The 15441-nt window shown below is 47.3% G+C and overlaps 1 protein-coding gene across 9 annotated transcripts in view; it reads right to left on the bottom strand.

The window, feature by feature from the left end:
* The window catches only part of LOC119953153 (zinc finger RNA-binding protein-like), a 65653-nt gene that overhangs the window by 33804 nt on the left and 16408 nt on the right, over nucleotides 1-15441 (bottom strand). For 2 of the 9 annotated variants that reach the window (XM_038777064.1, XM_038777066.1), the window contains exons 3-5: nucleotides 6637-6892; nucleotides 4977-5006; nucleotides 889-966 (exon numbers count right to left, since the gene is read on the bottom strand). In XM_038777064.1, coding sequence (XP_038632992.1) covers nucleotides 889-966; nucleotides 4977-5006; nucleotides 6637-6892 — 364 coding nt within the window. Of the gene's footprint in view, nucleotides 1-888; nucleotides 967-4216; nucleotides 4235-4976; nucleotides 5011-6636; nucleotides 6893-15441 lie in introns of those variants that run through there. The other 7 variants (XM_038777069.1, XM_038777071.1, XM_038777065.1 and 4 more) reach the window with 6 other exon arrangements.

The raw sequence follows: 15441 nt of genomic DNA, 5'->3' as shown, positions 1-15441 counted from the left end.
GAGCTGTGGTATAATCAGGCTGGGGAGGGGGAATTCCATATCCCCTTAATTCTTTTGACTTAAAGTAAAGCAACAGTGTGAGCAGACCACATATCTGATTTTTGCAGTTGAGGATTTTTATAGTGCATATGAACCAAACCAACACAACAGTGTCATCGTTAAGTGTAATGGCATATTTGAAAATTTTGTTAACTTCTACTTGAACTGTGGAGGACCACCTAGTTTAATTAACGATGCTGTCTTTCCAAACTTGACGAAGGAGGTAGGATTTCGAGCTTAATAATAGAAGGATGAAAAAATGATGATTACAGATCGGTTGTTGAGCAATGGGAGACCCGGAATTAAAATCATCACACAACACTCGGGTTTTGGGTTGTGAGAGATGTTTCCTGTAGCATTACACTGAATTTACAAGTGAAAACCCCGACGAGCTGGCGAAATAGGTTCATTTGAAATATAAAAATACTAGACATGTCTATGGCTACACAAATAGCACCTGAAAGATTTTTTAAAAATCAGACAAGTACAAGATGCACACTTGCCAGACACAGCTTTTATACCATTCATGACCTGGACCAGCTCAGTCAACTCTCAGCTTTATTGCTGATTACTTAGATGATCAGGGTCACCACTGATATTATAAAACTAGACTGCAGAAGCCAGCTGTGTACCTTTTATCCACTTTATAAACATATACTTCATTAAAAAAATAAAAATACTTTTGCAAATGAATAATTCTTGTAATTCATAAATGTTAATTGCTAAAAACTTTATACTAATGCTTTTAAATTTTTAAAACTGCATTAAAAGGAGATACGCGTTGTGAGCTGACAGGTTAGCAGCTATCTACCTTACATACAAAGTTAATTAAGCTTTCTCCACAAGCACCTTAGATGAACCATAGATCAAGTCTGTCATCCAACCCCACTCTGTCTTGTCCGAATTTCCTCCTTGTGCGTAGTACTGCTGCAGAAAGAAACTTTGTGATTCATTATGGCAAGATCAATGCCAATATATATATATATATATAAATATATAGATATCAATACACACACACACTTGTAGTTTAGTAAAACTTGTGATGTGGAAGAGTTTGTTTTAAAAAATATATAATTTGTGCTATATACAAAACTCTAGTGTGGCTACACTTATATAAAAAGTTGCGTATCCAAATAATTCAACACTGACAAATTAAGGCAGAATGAATACTTGCTCAGACAAATTAATTTGTGATTGTAGTTTACACGGCAACAATCTAGCATCTGATCTAGTATGGAGCAGCAAGTTTGAGCAGATTGCAAATCAACCTGCACTTTTTTTTGAAAACCCATTTAAATTTTAATTTAACAGAGCCACCAAACCTTTAGTTGAAATATATCAAGATTTAAAGGCCTTTCTGTACATAAACGTTTACACACCTCAACCTAAGAGTTTGATAACCCATGTAACATCAACTAATCATAAAAGATAATATATCGCGAGATGATACAACATAACAAACTAAAGTCATTTAACTTACTAAAACAAGTCACCTTAAAACATATCCAATAGCCCTGCTGTGATATTCAAATTAAATAATTAAATGAAAACTTGAAGAATAGGTTTTTTCCCCTCTTCCTTCATTGAAAAAGCATCCCGTTACAGTTTCAGTTTACCATTTAGGTGGACAATCACGGAATTAAAATGATTGCAATAATATAATTTTTCAAAGCTTGGATATTGAATCAGACTGCGTGTATGTATACGGTCACCGCGATAATATTTCTAAACCCTTCTTTTCAAGTGAGCTACTCTAATGTATAAATGGAATCTTTCAATCCATACTAAAACATCTCATTAAGATTAGTTTAACTTTAGGAGGACCTGGGGATTGAGATAGGATGGGGACTCTGGAGCGAAGCACTGCATCGGGTCAACTCCACCTCCACGTGCGCAATGCTCAGCCTGACGCAGCTAAAAGTGGTACATAGACCCCACCTAACAAGAAACCGTATGAGTAGGTTCTTCCCGGAGGTGGGGGATAGATGTGAACGGTACCAAGTAGGCCCGGCCAACCACGTCCACATGTTCTGGTCTTGCCCCAGACTGGTGGAGTACTGGACAGCCTTCTTCGAGGCAATGTCCAAAGTGGTGGGAGTGAGGGTGGAGCCATGCCCGAAAGTGGCGGTCTTCGGGGTCTCGGACCAGCCAGATCTATTCCTGGAGAGGAGGGCGGACGCCCTTGCCTTTGCCTCCCTGATCGCCCGCCGTAGAATCCTGTTTGGCTGGCGGTCAGCAGCACCACCCAGAGCTGCAGACTGGCTGTCCGACCTCTCGGAATCTCTCCAAATGGAGAAAATCAAATTCTCCATCCGAGGGTCGGACGACGGCTTCCACAGAACGTGGGAGCCATTCACGCGACTGTTCCGGGACCTGTTTGTGGCCAACAAACAAGAGGAAGAATAGCCAGGTAGCCAAGAATCAGGAGAACTTAGTCAAGAATCAGGGGAGGGTAGCCAAGGCATGAAAGGGAGAGGGGGACGGGGCGGCTAAACCTGAAGAAAAAAAGGCGAACCATGGGGGGGGGGGGGGGGGGGAGAAGAAAGCTGAATTTGAGGAGGGACGAACCATGGGGGGGGGGGGGGGGGGAAGAAGAAGAAAGCCAAATTTGAGGAGAGAGGGGCAAACCGTGGAGGGAGGGGGGGACCAGAGAGGAGAACCAGCGGGATGGGGCGGGGGGCAGGGAAACAGGAGCCGGAAGTCGGGCACAGGGTGCCAAAACGTGCATGACATCTCCAGGAGCAGGGAACGAGGAGGTTGGGGATGGAGGACGGGAGGAGCAGCGGAGGCGAGCAGGGGACGGTGGCGAGAGCCCTCCGGGAGAGGCGGGCGACAGCGGCACGCGGCCCTGCCAGGTGTCGCACACTGTGGTTATCTCCCCGGCACCCAAATGTATATTTGCCCCAGCCAGTCCCCGCCCCCCCTCACAAACAGTCACGTACTTACGTGGTGTGAATAATTCGGCCAGATGCACAGAGCTAGATATATATTTCTTATTCTGTGTACATAACGGTAATTATACCTTGTTCAAAAACCCAATAAAAACATTTACTTTTTAAAAAGTGTAAGGCGTGCGGGGGGGGGGGGGGGGGGGGGGGGTTGGTTTTGGGTTTATTTTGTTTTGTAATGTGAGTGTTAAATGTAAAAATGTTAACATTTGAATAAAAATATTTTTTTAAAAAAAGATTAGTTTAACTTTAAATGACATTGAATTCTTCAGTTTATCATGGCGAGATATTAGTGCTGGGAATGGAACTCTTCCGAGGTTAAGGAACCAGTGGCAGCATCAAGAATTTCCAAAAATGTCTCATTCCTACAATGTATCATTGTGACGTTTCCCTTTTCCAGTAACAACCCTGTGGCAGTGAGAATGTCAATTGCTGCTGAATTACAGAGGAGATTGATATTGCATTTCACCTAGGACTTTGAACTCCCAAGAAACCAGAATGCTGAACAATTTTAGAAATAGCTTATAGACAGATTGTGATCCAAATAAACTAGATATACAGGAACAAAAATTTGATTTGGTGGAATTCCTCATCAATGCTGGAGTACGGTCTCGAAGGATAGAGAGGTTAATAATAGTTATGCTCCTAAAAATTAATGCCATTAAAAACCTATACAATTTAGTATTTGCAAATTTAAAAAGGTGTAAATACCAGTCCCCTCTCATTCTCACCCCATCAATAAGGTGTGTGTATGTACCTCAGACATAAACAAACACTCACCCTGAGCTCCCCAATAGGTCAATGCATGATGTGGTGCTGCACAGAGTCGGAGCCATGCCTCCCCCTTACTGATTGAAAAGCCCAACACTCAATCGTTCAGGGACACACCAAGAATGGCGGCTTGTATGAGGTAACAGAGGACTGCTGCCATCTGTGGAACTGTACTCAGGCATTGATCACCATTTTTTGTTGTGGAAAAGGGGATGGGGAGGAAAGAAAGACCGAAACCTTTAACAATAAAACTGGACCAAGCATTTACGACGATATGGAATTATTGGTTGATGTTGAATTTGATACAAGTGAATGCAGAATGGAAAGGAATGAGGGCTGCTGCCTTTTTAAAATGCCCTTGATTAGCTTTCATGTAACCTTTCCCAATTAATTTCACAAAATTTACATCCACCAGTATTTACAAATCTAACCTGGAAAAGGTTCAGCAGATGAAATACCTTGATACCTTGATGTCTACAGTCAGTTTCCCCAAAGGAAGTGGGTGCGGACACTCAGAAATACCTTCATTTTAAAAGGCAGAGACCCTTCTGAACCAGATGTTCTCAAAATGGCTCTAGCCCACAATCTCCATCTATTAAACATACACCAGAAAGTTTGAGGTTTGATCGGTTCACGTCTGTAATAATTTCTGCGCTTCAGCATGATGCTTTTCCCCATAGATTTTTGGAGTTTCTGAAAAGCATCCATAACTATATTAAGATGTATATTGAATTTCAAATCAAGTATATCAGGATAACGTTTTGACGGTATAAGCTGCAAATTTCACTGTGGAATGAAATGTGAAAAGTGAGGCTTCCACTTCCACATAATTGTCACTATTTTTGCTAATTGAAAGTAATATCCAGAAAAGCGACACACGGAATAGTGCATAGGTTTTAGCTGAACTTGGCAAGTTTAATCTGGTGCCACACAATAATTTCAAACAATTTTGGATTAAGTCCACAGCGCACATTATTGGACAAATAGTTCCTGAAATTCCTGCATCACCCCCAGAGTCCTAAATTAAAAAACACACAAAACATTTTAGACTCATTCAACATTTACATTCAATATTTCTGCATTAAATTCAACATTTTTGAACAGCCAATGCTTTTGTCTTTTCCCCTTAATTGCCCCCAAGCACATTCAGCATTAAACAAAAACCATAGGTGTTTTTGAAACCTAGAAAAGAAAAGTTTAATACGAGGTATTACTTACCTGGTTATTGAGAAATTGAAAGTGAGCAGACTGCCTTCCAAAACAAAAAAGGGAAGCACATAATCTAAGGATGCAATGTTCTAGCACGAAGGCATTTTTTTCTTAGGAAGAAATAATTTCAATTTTACACTAGGCTCTGTACTGGCTACTGATCCACAGAAATGTCAAAATCAATATGCAACCATGTAGCCCATTACATTTAAGTCTAAGATATTTGGGGAAATTACATTTTCCTTTCATAGTAACAGTCAGCCGATGTAATTCCACAGATTTCAACTGCACGGGTGCAACTGCTGCTAAGGGCTCCCCAACCTGTTCACAGTTTTACCAATGCCCTGATCAATAAATGCCCTGTTGCTCCAAATTGCTAGAATTTTGATCTGCTTAATTTCATGATGCTCTCAGTTAAGTTAAAGAACCCTTACCAGAACTTATTAGAACAATACTTTGATTTGAAAGTTAGATTCTGGAATTAAGGTTATTTTAATAACCTTCTGAAATGTAGCAACCATTTATGGGTACAGTTTTTATTTGCATATTCCAAATTACTTCTGTGGCTTGTTTGACTTGTGGTGTTGCCCAATGTAGAACCAGAAACTATATGAATTCAACAGTTACAATCCACATTACAAAGCAACATTAGGTACGAAGCACTTTTTTAAAAAATTGATTGCCAAATTGTTCATTACAAGAAATGCATAAAATAGATCAACATGGAAGACAGTTTGCCACCAAGTGCAGAGCTCAAAACACAAACATACATTGTGAAAGCAATGCATATTTGCCACTTTTTGACAACAGGAAGGGACAACATAATATCTGAATGTTGGAAGATTTAAATTCATTGAGCAGCTTGAGACATGCAATGCCTCAAAGACAATTATTCAGACGAAACAAGCTAACAAAAGGCTTGCCGAGTCATTAATCGAGATGACTAGACAGATAAATTCTAGAGCAGGAACAAGTCATTCAACCCCTTGATCATCAGCAATCTGTACCTCAACTTCAGTCTGCTGTTTTTTTCCTCCATGTTACCCTTCCATAACGAATACTTTCCGACACCAGTTTTGAAATTTCCTATTGACCCAATAGCTATAGCTTCCTGGGGGAGATAAGTCCAGATTTAAGTACCCTTTGAGACAAACTGCTTTTGGATTTTAATCTCAACTGACCTAGCTCTAATTTTGTGATGTCTTTATGTGAAAAAGCAGCTTAGCTGAAATTTCCATGAGCGTTGTAACATTGTGAATAACCATCTTCCCAAAGGCAAGTAACCACTAAGACTTACAATTGTCAGACCTAGATGACAGAATCAAAAAACAAGACATTCACTTTTAGTTTGCACTCAGGCTCCATTATTTCATTTAGAAGATCCACCATTTCATCATTAGCATTTATTTATGCAGAAAAGATTTGTAGCTATTTTGCTGGACATCAAAAAGCAGGAAAAGCAGCAAAAAGCAAGAAAATTCTTTGAAATGGTCAAGTTAAAACCAAATTTCACAGGGGCAAATGGTGAAATGGATAAGCATTTCCAATTACAGAGTATTAAATAGAACATAATTTATGTACCCACCTCCTATACAAAGGACTCCCTCATGATGCCCCACAAGTAAAACTGCTGTTGTTACTCTGGAGCAGGAAATGCTATATAGGTTACCTGGTAGTTTTGTGTTGTGGCCGGTGTTTGCTGTGGTGTTGCTTCTTGTTGCCTCAGTCCATAGTTATAGTCTGTCACAGAATGCACGGCTGGATAGCTTCCATATGCTGCTGAGGTCACTGGTCTCACTGCTTGTGTGGCAGGTACAGGAGCATACGCTGCAGTGACTGCATGGGCTGTTGGTGGAGCTTGTTGTACGGTATAACTGGCTGGCGTGGATGGATGTGAATATGCAATGCCAGTGGCGGGCTGGGCACTGAAGAGAACAAATCAGCATAAATCTTATCAGTCTAAAGAAAATATTTGGCAACTAAAAACTGAAATAACTGAGAAAGAACTTGCAGAGCACAATTTATCAATTTTACCTTTCGGGCAAGATTATCCTAACTGGAACCTGCGGCCACATGGCTCACAAATTCTGATAATCCAGCAGATTGCAATTCTACTGGGCATTCGTTCTTACTCACTCATTTGCCCTGCTCCAGTTTTGTGGTTCTGGAAGTTTGGAAAAAAGTTATTTGCACGGCTATTTTACTGGTGGCTAAATGTTCAACAGCTTGAGGTGGAGGGAAATTAATGAAATATTACATGCAGTCCATTTGGACAAATCTTAACTTACGGTATACTCCATTGATTCACCGCCATAAAATACATAATTTCATATTTTATCTACGTTGAACTGCATTTCCAATATATTTGCCCACTCTCCCGAATCAAGTTATTTTCTCCTGCAATGTTTGGTCAGTGGCAAAATTCAGTGGCAAAACCCGAGTGAGAAGTTGTGGGTTCAAGCCCCACACCACATCTTGATACAACTTAGGTTTGACATTTTTGTGTAGTGCCAATGAAATGCTGCTATATACAATGCTGGCCACGACAGACTGGGAAACATGTCATCGCGGATGGCACCAAGGTTGATGGAATGGCAGATAGTGCTGAGGATTGTCAGAGGATACAGCAGGACATAGATAGGTTGTAGACTTGGGCAGAGAAATAGCAAATGACGTTTAACCGGACAAATGTGAGATAATGCATTTTGGTGCTTCTAACAGAGGGGAAATATACAGTAAATGGCAAAACTCTTAGGAATATAGAAAGTCAAACCTCGGAGTACAGGTCCACAGATCTTTGAAAGTGGCAACATGAAAGGACAAGGTAGTCAAGAAAGTGTTTGGAATGCTTGCCGTCATTGGATGGGACATAAGAATATAAAAACTGGCAAATCATGCTACATTTGTGTAGAACCTTGGCGGGGCCGCACGTGGAATATTACGCACAATTCTGGTCGCCACACTACCAGAAGGATGGTCTGGTCTGGAGGGTGTCAGCTGTGCGGGGAGACTGAATAGACTCGGACTGATTTCGTAATCAGAACGGAGGTTAAGGGGTGACATGATCGAGGTCTGCAAGATTATGAGGGGCATGTATAGAGTGGATGGGCAGGCACTCTTTCTCAAAGTGGAGAGGTCAGTCACTGGGGGGGGGCATAGGTTTAAGGCCCGTGGGGCAATGTGTAGGAGATGAGCGAGGCAGGTTTTAAAAAAAAAAACACAGAGGGTGGTGAGTGCCTGGAATGCGTTGCCTGGGGAAATTGTGAAAGCAGATACTGTTCAAAAGGCATCTCGACAAATGCATGGATAGGATGGGTATGGTGGGGTTTGACATTAGCAAGTGCTGAGTGTTTTGGCCATGGGTGGTATCATGACTTGGAGGGCCGAAGGGCCTGTTCTTGTGCTGTATTGTTCTCTTCTTTGTATTACTGAAATGAAGGACAGCGGAAGGTATTCAAGGAACGAATAGGTGAACTCCAAAAGATGTTTATTCCTATTTGGTACAAGAGTACCAAAAGAAAGGGAACGGCGGCCAAACCATGGTTTTGAAAGGAAATTAGAGATGGTATTAGATTCAAAGTAGAGGCAGACAAATTAACAAGAAAAAGCAATATACCCGAGGATTGGAAGCAGTTTAAAATTCAGCAAAGGCAGGCCACAAGATTGATTAAGGGGAAAATACAATTTGAAAGTAAACTAGTGGGAAATATAAAAACTGACTGTAAAATTTCCTATTGGTTTATAAAGAGAAAAAGGTGAATAAAAACTTAAGTTAGAAATGGGAGAATTCATAACAAAGAAATTGATGAGGAACTAAATTCATACTTTGCTTCGGTCTTTACAAAGGAAGACATGAATAATGTACCGGAAGTTCTGAGAAGCACAAGTTTAAAAAAAAGATATTTATTCAAATTTTCACAAAGAAAATAACAGAAAATTCTAAGAACAAAAACAAAACAGAACCCCCCCCCCAATACAAAAGAGAAACAATAAATTAATGCCCGTCATTGACAAAAAACAGATATTCAACCCAAAACAAAAACAAAGAGACAACCCCCCTCCACCCCCGGGTTGCTGCTGCTGACCTTTTATTTTTACCGTTCTGCCAGGAGATCTAGAAATGGTTGCCATCTCCCGAAAAACCCCTGCGCTGACCCCCTTAGGGCAAATTTCACCCTCTCCAATTTAATAAACACCGCCATATCGTTGACCCAGGCCTCCACGCTTGGGGGCCTCGCATTCTTCCACTGAAGAAGAATCTCCGCCGGGGCTACTAGGGACGCAAAGGCCAGAACACCGGCCTCTTTCACCTCCTGCACACCCGGCTCCCGGACTATTGCGAGTCCCCAGCCTGGATTGACCTTGGATCCTACCACCCTCGATACCGTCCTTGCTACACCCTTCCAAAATTCCCCCAGCACTGGGCATGCCCAGAACATGTGGACATGGTTTGCTGGGCTCCCTGAACACCTAATACACCTGTCCTCGGTCCCAAAATACCGGCTGATCCTTGTCCCGGTCATATGAGCCCTATGCAGTACCTTAAACTGTATGAGGCCAAGCCTCGCACACAAAGAGGAGGGCAGCATCCGCCCACGTCCCCTCAATCTCCTCACCCAGCTCCTCCTCCCATTTATCTTTCAGCTCCTCCACCGAGGCCTCGTCTACCTCCTGCATCACCTGGTACACTTCCGAGACCCTCCCCTCTCCAACCCATACCCCCGAGAGCACCCTGTCCTGGACCCCACGTGGCTGCAGCAAGGGAAACCCCGCCACATACCGCCTGACAAACGCCTTTACTTGCATGTACCTAAAGGTGTTCCCCGGGGGGAGCCTGAACTTCCCTTCCAGCTCACCCAAGCTCACAAACTTCTCGTCTATGAACAGGTCCCCCAGCCTCCTGACACCTGCCCTGTGCCAACTCAGGAACCCGCCATCAATTCTCCCCGGAACAAACCGGTGGTTCCCCCGTATTGAGGCCCCCACCTCCCCCCTGTGCAGCCTCCATTGGCCCCAAATCTTGAGGGTAGCTGCCACCACTGGGCTCGTGGTATACCTCGTCGGAGGGAGCGACAGCGGCGCCGCTGCAAGCACTTCCAGGCTCGTACCCACACAGGATGCCATCTCCAGCCTCTTCCATGCCGCCCCCTCCCTGTCCATTACCCACTTACGCACCATCGCTGCATTGGCAGCCCAATAATACCCACAGAGGTTGGGCAACGCCAGCCCCCCCCCCCCCCCCCCCCCCCCCCCCCCCCCCCCCCCCCCCCCCCCCCCCCCCCCCAACCCTGCACCGCTCCAAGAACACCCATCTCACCCTTGGAGTTCTGTGTGCCCACACAAACCCCGTAATGCGCCTGTTAACCCGCCTGAAAAAGGCCTTCGGGATAAGGATGGGGAGGCACTGGAACAGGAACAGAAACCTCGGGAGCAACGTCATCTTGACTGACTGCACCCTACCCGCCAAAGACAGCGGCAGCATATCCGACCTCTTAAACTCCTCCATTTGCTCCACCAGCCTTGAGGTTTAGCTTATGCAAGGCCCCCCAGCTCCTGGCTACCTGAACCCCCAAGTACCTGAAGCTCCTCTCCGCCCTTTTCAGTGGGAGCCTCCCAATCCCCCCCCCTCCTGGTCCCCCGGGTGTACCACAAACAGCTCGCTTTTCCCAAAGTTAAGCTTATACCCTGAGAAATCCCCAAATTCCCGGAGAATCCCCATCACCACCGGCATTCCCCCCACCGGGTCCGCCACATACAACAATAGGTCATCCGCACAGAGCGACACTCGGTGCTCCTCCCCACCCCGGACCATCCCCCTCCAATCCCCCGACTGCCTCAGCGCCAGAGCCAGGGGTTCAATTGCCAGTGCAAAAAGTACTCCCTACACCCCTGCCTTGTCCCTTGGTATAGTCGAAAATACTCCGACCTCCTCTTATTCGTGGCCACATTCGCCATCGGGGCCTCATACAATAGCCTCACCCAACTGACAAACCGCTCCCCAAACCCGAACCTTTCCAGCACCTCCAACAAGTACCCCCACTCGACCCTATCAAAGGCCTTCTCCGCATCTAGCGCCACCACTATCTCCGCCTCCCCTTCCACCGCCGGCATCATAATAACATTCAAGAGCCTCTGTATATTAGTGTTCAGCTGCCTCCCCTTCACAAACCCCGTTTGATCCTCGTGGATAACCTGCGGCACACAATCTTCTATCCTTGTGGCTAAGATCTTTGCCAACAACTTGGAGTCCGCATTCAGGAGTGAGAGCGGCCTGTGTGACCCACACTGCAGGGGATCCTTGTCTCGCTTAATGATCAAGGAGATCAGCGCCCGAGACATCGTCAGGGGCAAAGCCCCCCCCCCCCCCCGCCTTGTTGAAGGTCCTAACCAACAGGGGGCCCAGCAGGTCTGCATACGCCTTGTAAAATTCAACCGGCAAGCCCATCCGGCCCCAGCGCCTTCCCAGACTGCATGTTCCCTATCCCTTTAACCAGCTCCTCGAGCTCAATTAGCGCCCCCAGACCCTCCACCCGTCCCTCCTCCACCCTCGGGAATCTTAGCCGGTCCAAAAAGAGCCCTATCCCCCCCCCACTTCTCCGCCGGAGGTTGGGACCAATATAGTCTCACATAAAAGTCCCTGAAGACCCCATTAATGTCTACCCCCCTCCGCACCACATTTCCTCTCCCAGTCCTTAACTCCACCAATCTCCCTAGCCGCATCCCGCTTACGGAGCTGGTGTGCCAGCATCCTACTCGCCTTCTCCCCATACTCGTACACCGCACCCTGAGCCTTTCTCCATTGAGCCTCCGCCTTTCTGGTGGTCAACAAGTCGAACTCAGCACGAAGGCTGCGCCGCTCCCTCAGCAATCCCTCCTCCGGGGCCTCCTCGTACCTCCTGTCCACCCTCACCATCTCCCCCACCAATCTCTCCCTTTCTCTCTGCTCCCCTCTCTCCCTGTGGGCCCGAATGGAGATCACCTCCCCCCGAACCACTGCCTTCAGCGCTTCCCAGACCGCCCCCACTCGGACTTCTCCATTATCGTTGGCCTCCAGGTACCTCTCGATGCATCCTCGAACCCACACCCTCACATCCTCGTCCGCCAGCAGCCCCACCTCCAAGCGCCACAACGGGCGCTGGTCCCTCTCCTCCCCCAGCTCGAGGTCCACCCAATGCGGGGCATGGTCAGAAATGGCTATCGCCGAGTACTCAGCGTCTACTACCCCCGCAATCAGCACCCTACTCAAAACAAAGTCGTCGATCCGGGAGTAGGCCTTATGCACATGGGAGAAGTATGAAAATTCCCTGGCCCTCGGCCTCGCGAACCTCCAAGGATCCACCCCTCCCATCTGGTCCATAAACCCCCTCAGGATCGATCCAGTGGCGGATCCAGCACCGTGTTGAAATCACCCCCCATTATCAGGCCCCCCACCTCCAAATCTGGCCCCCCACCTCCAAATCTGAAATCCGGCCGAACGTGCACCGCATGAAACCTGCATCATCCCAATTCGGGGCATATACATTGACCAGCACCACCCGCTCCCTTTGCAGCTTGCCGCTCACTATCACGTACTTCCCGCCGCTGTCTGCCACCACACTCGACGCCTCAAACGACACCCACTTCCCCACCAGGATCGCCACCCCTTGGTTTTTTTGCATCCAGCCCCGAATGAAACACTTGGCCCACCCACCCCTTCCTCAACCTGACCTGATTTGCCACCTTCAGGTGCGTCGCCTGAAGCATAGTCACGTCCGCCTTCAGCCCCCTCAGGTGCACGAACACGCGGGACCGTTTGACCGGCCCATTCAGTCCCCTCACATTCCAGGTGATCAGCTGGATCGGAGGGCCACCTGCCCCCCTCCCCGTCGACTAGCCATCACCCTTCCGTAGTCTGCCACGTGCCCGCGCCCCCCGCTCAGCCCGTTCCACACAGCGACAGACCGCCATCCTGATCCCCTCTGCACGCTCCAGCTCCTCCTTGGCCATTCCAGCAGCAACCCGGTATCCCCCCACTCTTCCCCCCCCCTCCCTCCCCACCCAAAGCTAGGGCCCCCCCTAGCTGCGTAACTCCGGTCATTGTACTTCCGTAAGTCAGCCAACTCCTGCTGACCCCGGCTTATCCCGCCACCCCAATTACCCTCCCCAGTGTCCCCCAACTATTCCCCCAATGCCGACCCCGCCCCCTGCTTCTCCAGCGCGGGAGAGGCCCGCGCCCCCCCATCCCAAGCCCCGCCCCCCGACCCAAAACACGGAAAGACAGGCACATGACCCAACAGGGCCGCGAACCCCACCCAAACCCATAACCAGTGAAATAATAAAAATCCCAACATGATATGATAAAACACCCAAGTAAACAGATAACAGTCCTAAAAAGCAGAAAAGAAAAGGTAAGACAGCGCAAAAAAAAACATCGTCCAATAGAACCAAAAAGAACGAAAGGATATCAAGGAGGACAAAGCCTCCGGGCTGCGTACAACGTTCCCCAGCCTCCAGTCCTCAGTTCAAGTCCAGCTTCTCTGCCTGGACAAAAGTCCAGGCCACCTCCGGGGAGTCAAAATAAAGTTGGCGGTCTTTATAAGTGACCCACAGGCGTGCCGGCTGTAACAGGCCAAACTTGACCCCCTTCTTGTGGCGCACTGCCTTCGCCCGGTTAAACCCAGCCTTTCTCTTCGCCACCTCCGCACTCCAGTCCTGGTAAATCCTGATCTCCGTATTCTCCCACTTACTACTCCTCTCCCTCTTCGCCCAACGAAGCACACACTCACGGTCGACCAAGCGTTGAAATCGGACCAACACCTCCCTGGGTGGCTCGTTCGGCCTGGGCTTCCGCAGCCGCACCCAATGGGCACTCTCCAGCTCTAGGGGTCCCCGGAACGACCCCACGCCCATCAGCTAGTTCAGCATCAGGACCACGTAGGCCCCCAATTCCGAACCTTCCAGCCCCTCCGGGAGGCCCAAAATCCGCAGATTCTTCCGGCGGGAGCGGTTCTCCATCTCCTCCATCCTTGCCGTCCATTTCTTGTGAAGCGCCTCGTGCGACTCCACCTTCACCGCCAGGCCGAGGAGTTCATCCTCGTTCTCCGAAGCCTTTTGCTGCAGCTCCCGAATCTCCGCCACCTGAGCCATCTGAGTCGCCCCGAGCCTGTCCAGCGATGCCCTCAACGGCTCCAGGATCTTAGCTTTTAGTTCCTGGAAGGAGCGCAACAGCAGCTCCTGCTGCTCCCTCGCCCACTGCTGCCACGCTGCCGGTTCCCCGCCCGCCGCCATCTTGTCCTTTTTGCCTCGCACCTTCTTCTGCTGCAAAGTTGATTTTCTGGTCGCTCCACTTCTAGTCCAGCCCATCCACTGGCCGCCAAGGGCCGAGGCTGCATTCCCACCTGGGGAAAAATCAAATCAGCGCCGTTGCAGGCCCTTAAAAGAGCCCATGGCGAGATATTTTCCAGTTGTTCCTTTTGCTGCTAGAATCCAGCTTTCACAAGGGCCCTCAGCTCAGCTTGAGGCCTCTAACACAGCCCTTCCCCCGCCTGCATGCTGAATAGGCTTTTGTCTCTCTGCTGCAGCCCCAGCCAAATCCTATACTGTTTCTACGGGACTGGAAACCAAGAAACATATCATTCCTGAGTGAAAAAACTCCTCCTACATTCACCTATACTTTTTCATAAAAATTCCACTCCATATTGCTTAAAAAAGAGCTATTTTCTGTGATCTTAGCAGGAGCTGCCGTGTGTGTGACCACTCACTCCATGGTGCACACCGGAAGTCCGAGAAACACAAGTTTTAGTGAGGAGCTGAAGGAAATTAGTATTCGCAAAGAAATGGTTTTGAGAATATTATTGGGATTGAAGGTAGACAAATTCAGGGCCTGATAATCTTCATCCCAGAGAACTTAAGGGAATGGCCCTAGAGATAGTGGATCCAGTGGTGGCCATTTTCCAAAATTCTTTGGAGTCTGGAATGGTTCATACAGATTGGAGGTTTTTTTTTTAATTTAAAATTCGTTATTGGAATGTGGGCGTCACTGGCTGGGCCAGCATTTGTTGCCCATACCCAATTGCCCTTGAACTGAATGTCATGCTAGGTCATTTCGGAAGGGGGAAGTTAAGAATCAACTGCATCACTGTGGGGGTCTGGCGTCACATGCAGGCCCAAACCGGGTAAGGACGGCAGATTTCTTTCCCTGAAGGACATTAGTAAATCTGATGGGTTTTTACAACACTCGACAATGGTTTCATGGTCATCATTAGAGTTTTAATTCCAGGTTCTTATTGGATTCAAATTTCCATATCTGCCATGGTGGGATTTGAATCCAGGTTCCTAGAGCATTACCCCGGATCTCCAGATTCCTAGTCCAGTGACCACTATGCCACCACCTGCCCGTTGGTAGCGAATGTAACCCTGCTATTCAAAAAGGGAGGTAGAAGGTAACTAGAGGGCAGCATAGTAGCAGAGTGGCTGGCACTGTGACTTCACAGCA

Source organism: Scyliorhinus canicula, chromosome 18 (assembly GCF_902713615.1).
Source record: "Scyliorhinus canicula chromosome 18, sScyCan1.1, whole genome shotgun sequence".
NCBI classification, from domain to species: domain Eukaryota; kingdom Metazoa; phylum Chordata; class Chondrichthyes; order Carcharhiniformes; family Scyliorhinidae; genus Scyliorhinus; species Scyliorhinus canicula.
This window is presented reverse-complemented; position numbering and strand designations above follow the sequence as displayed.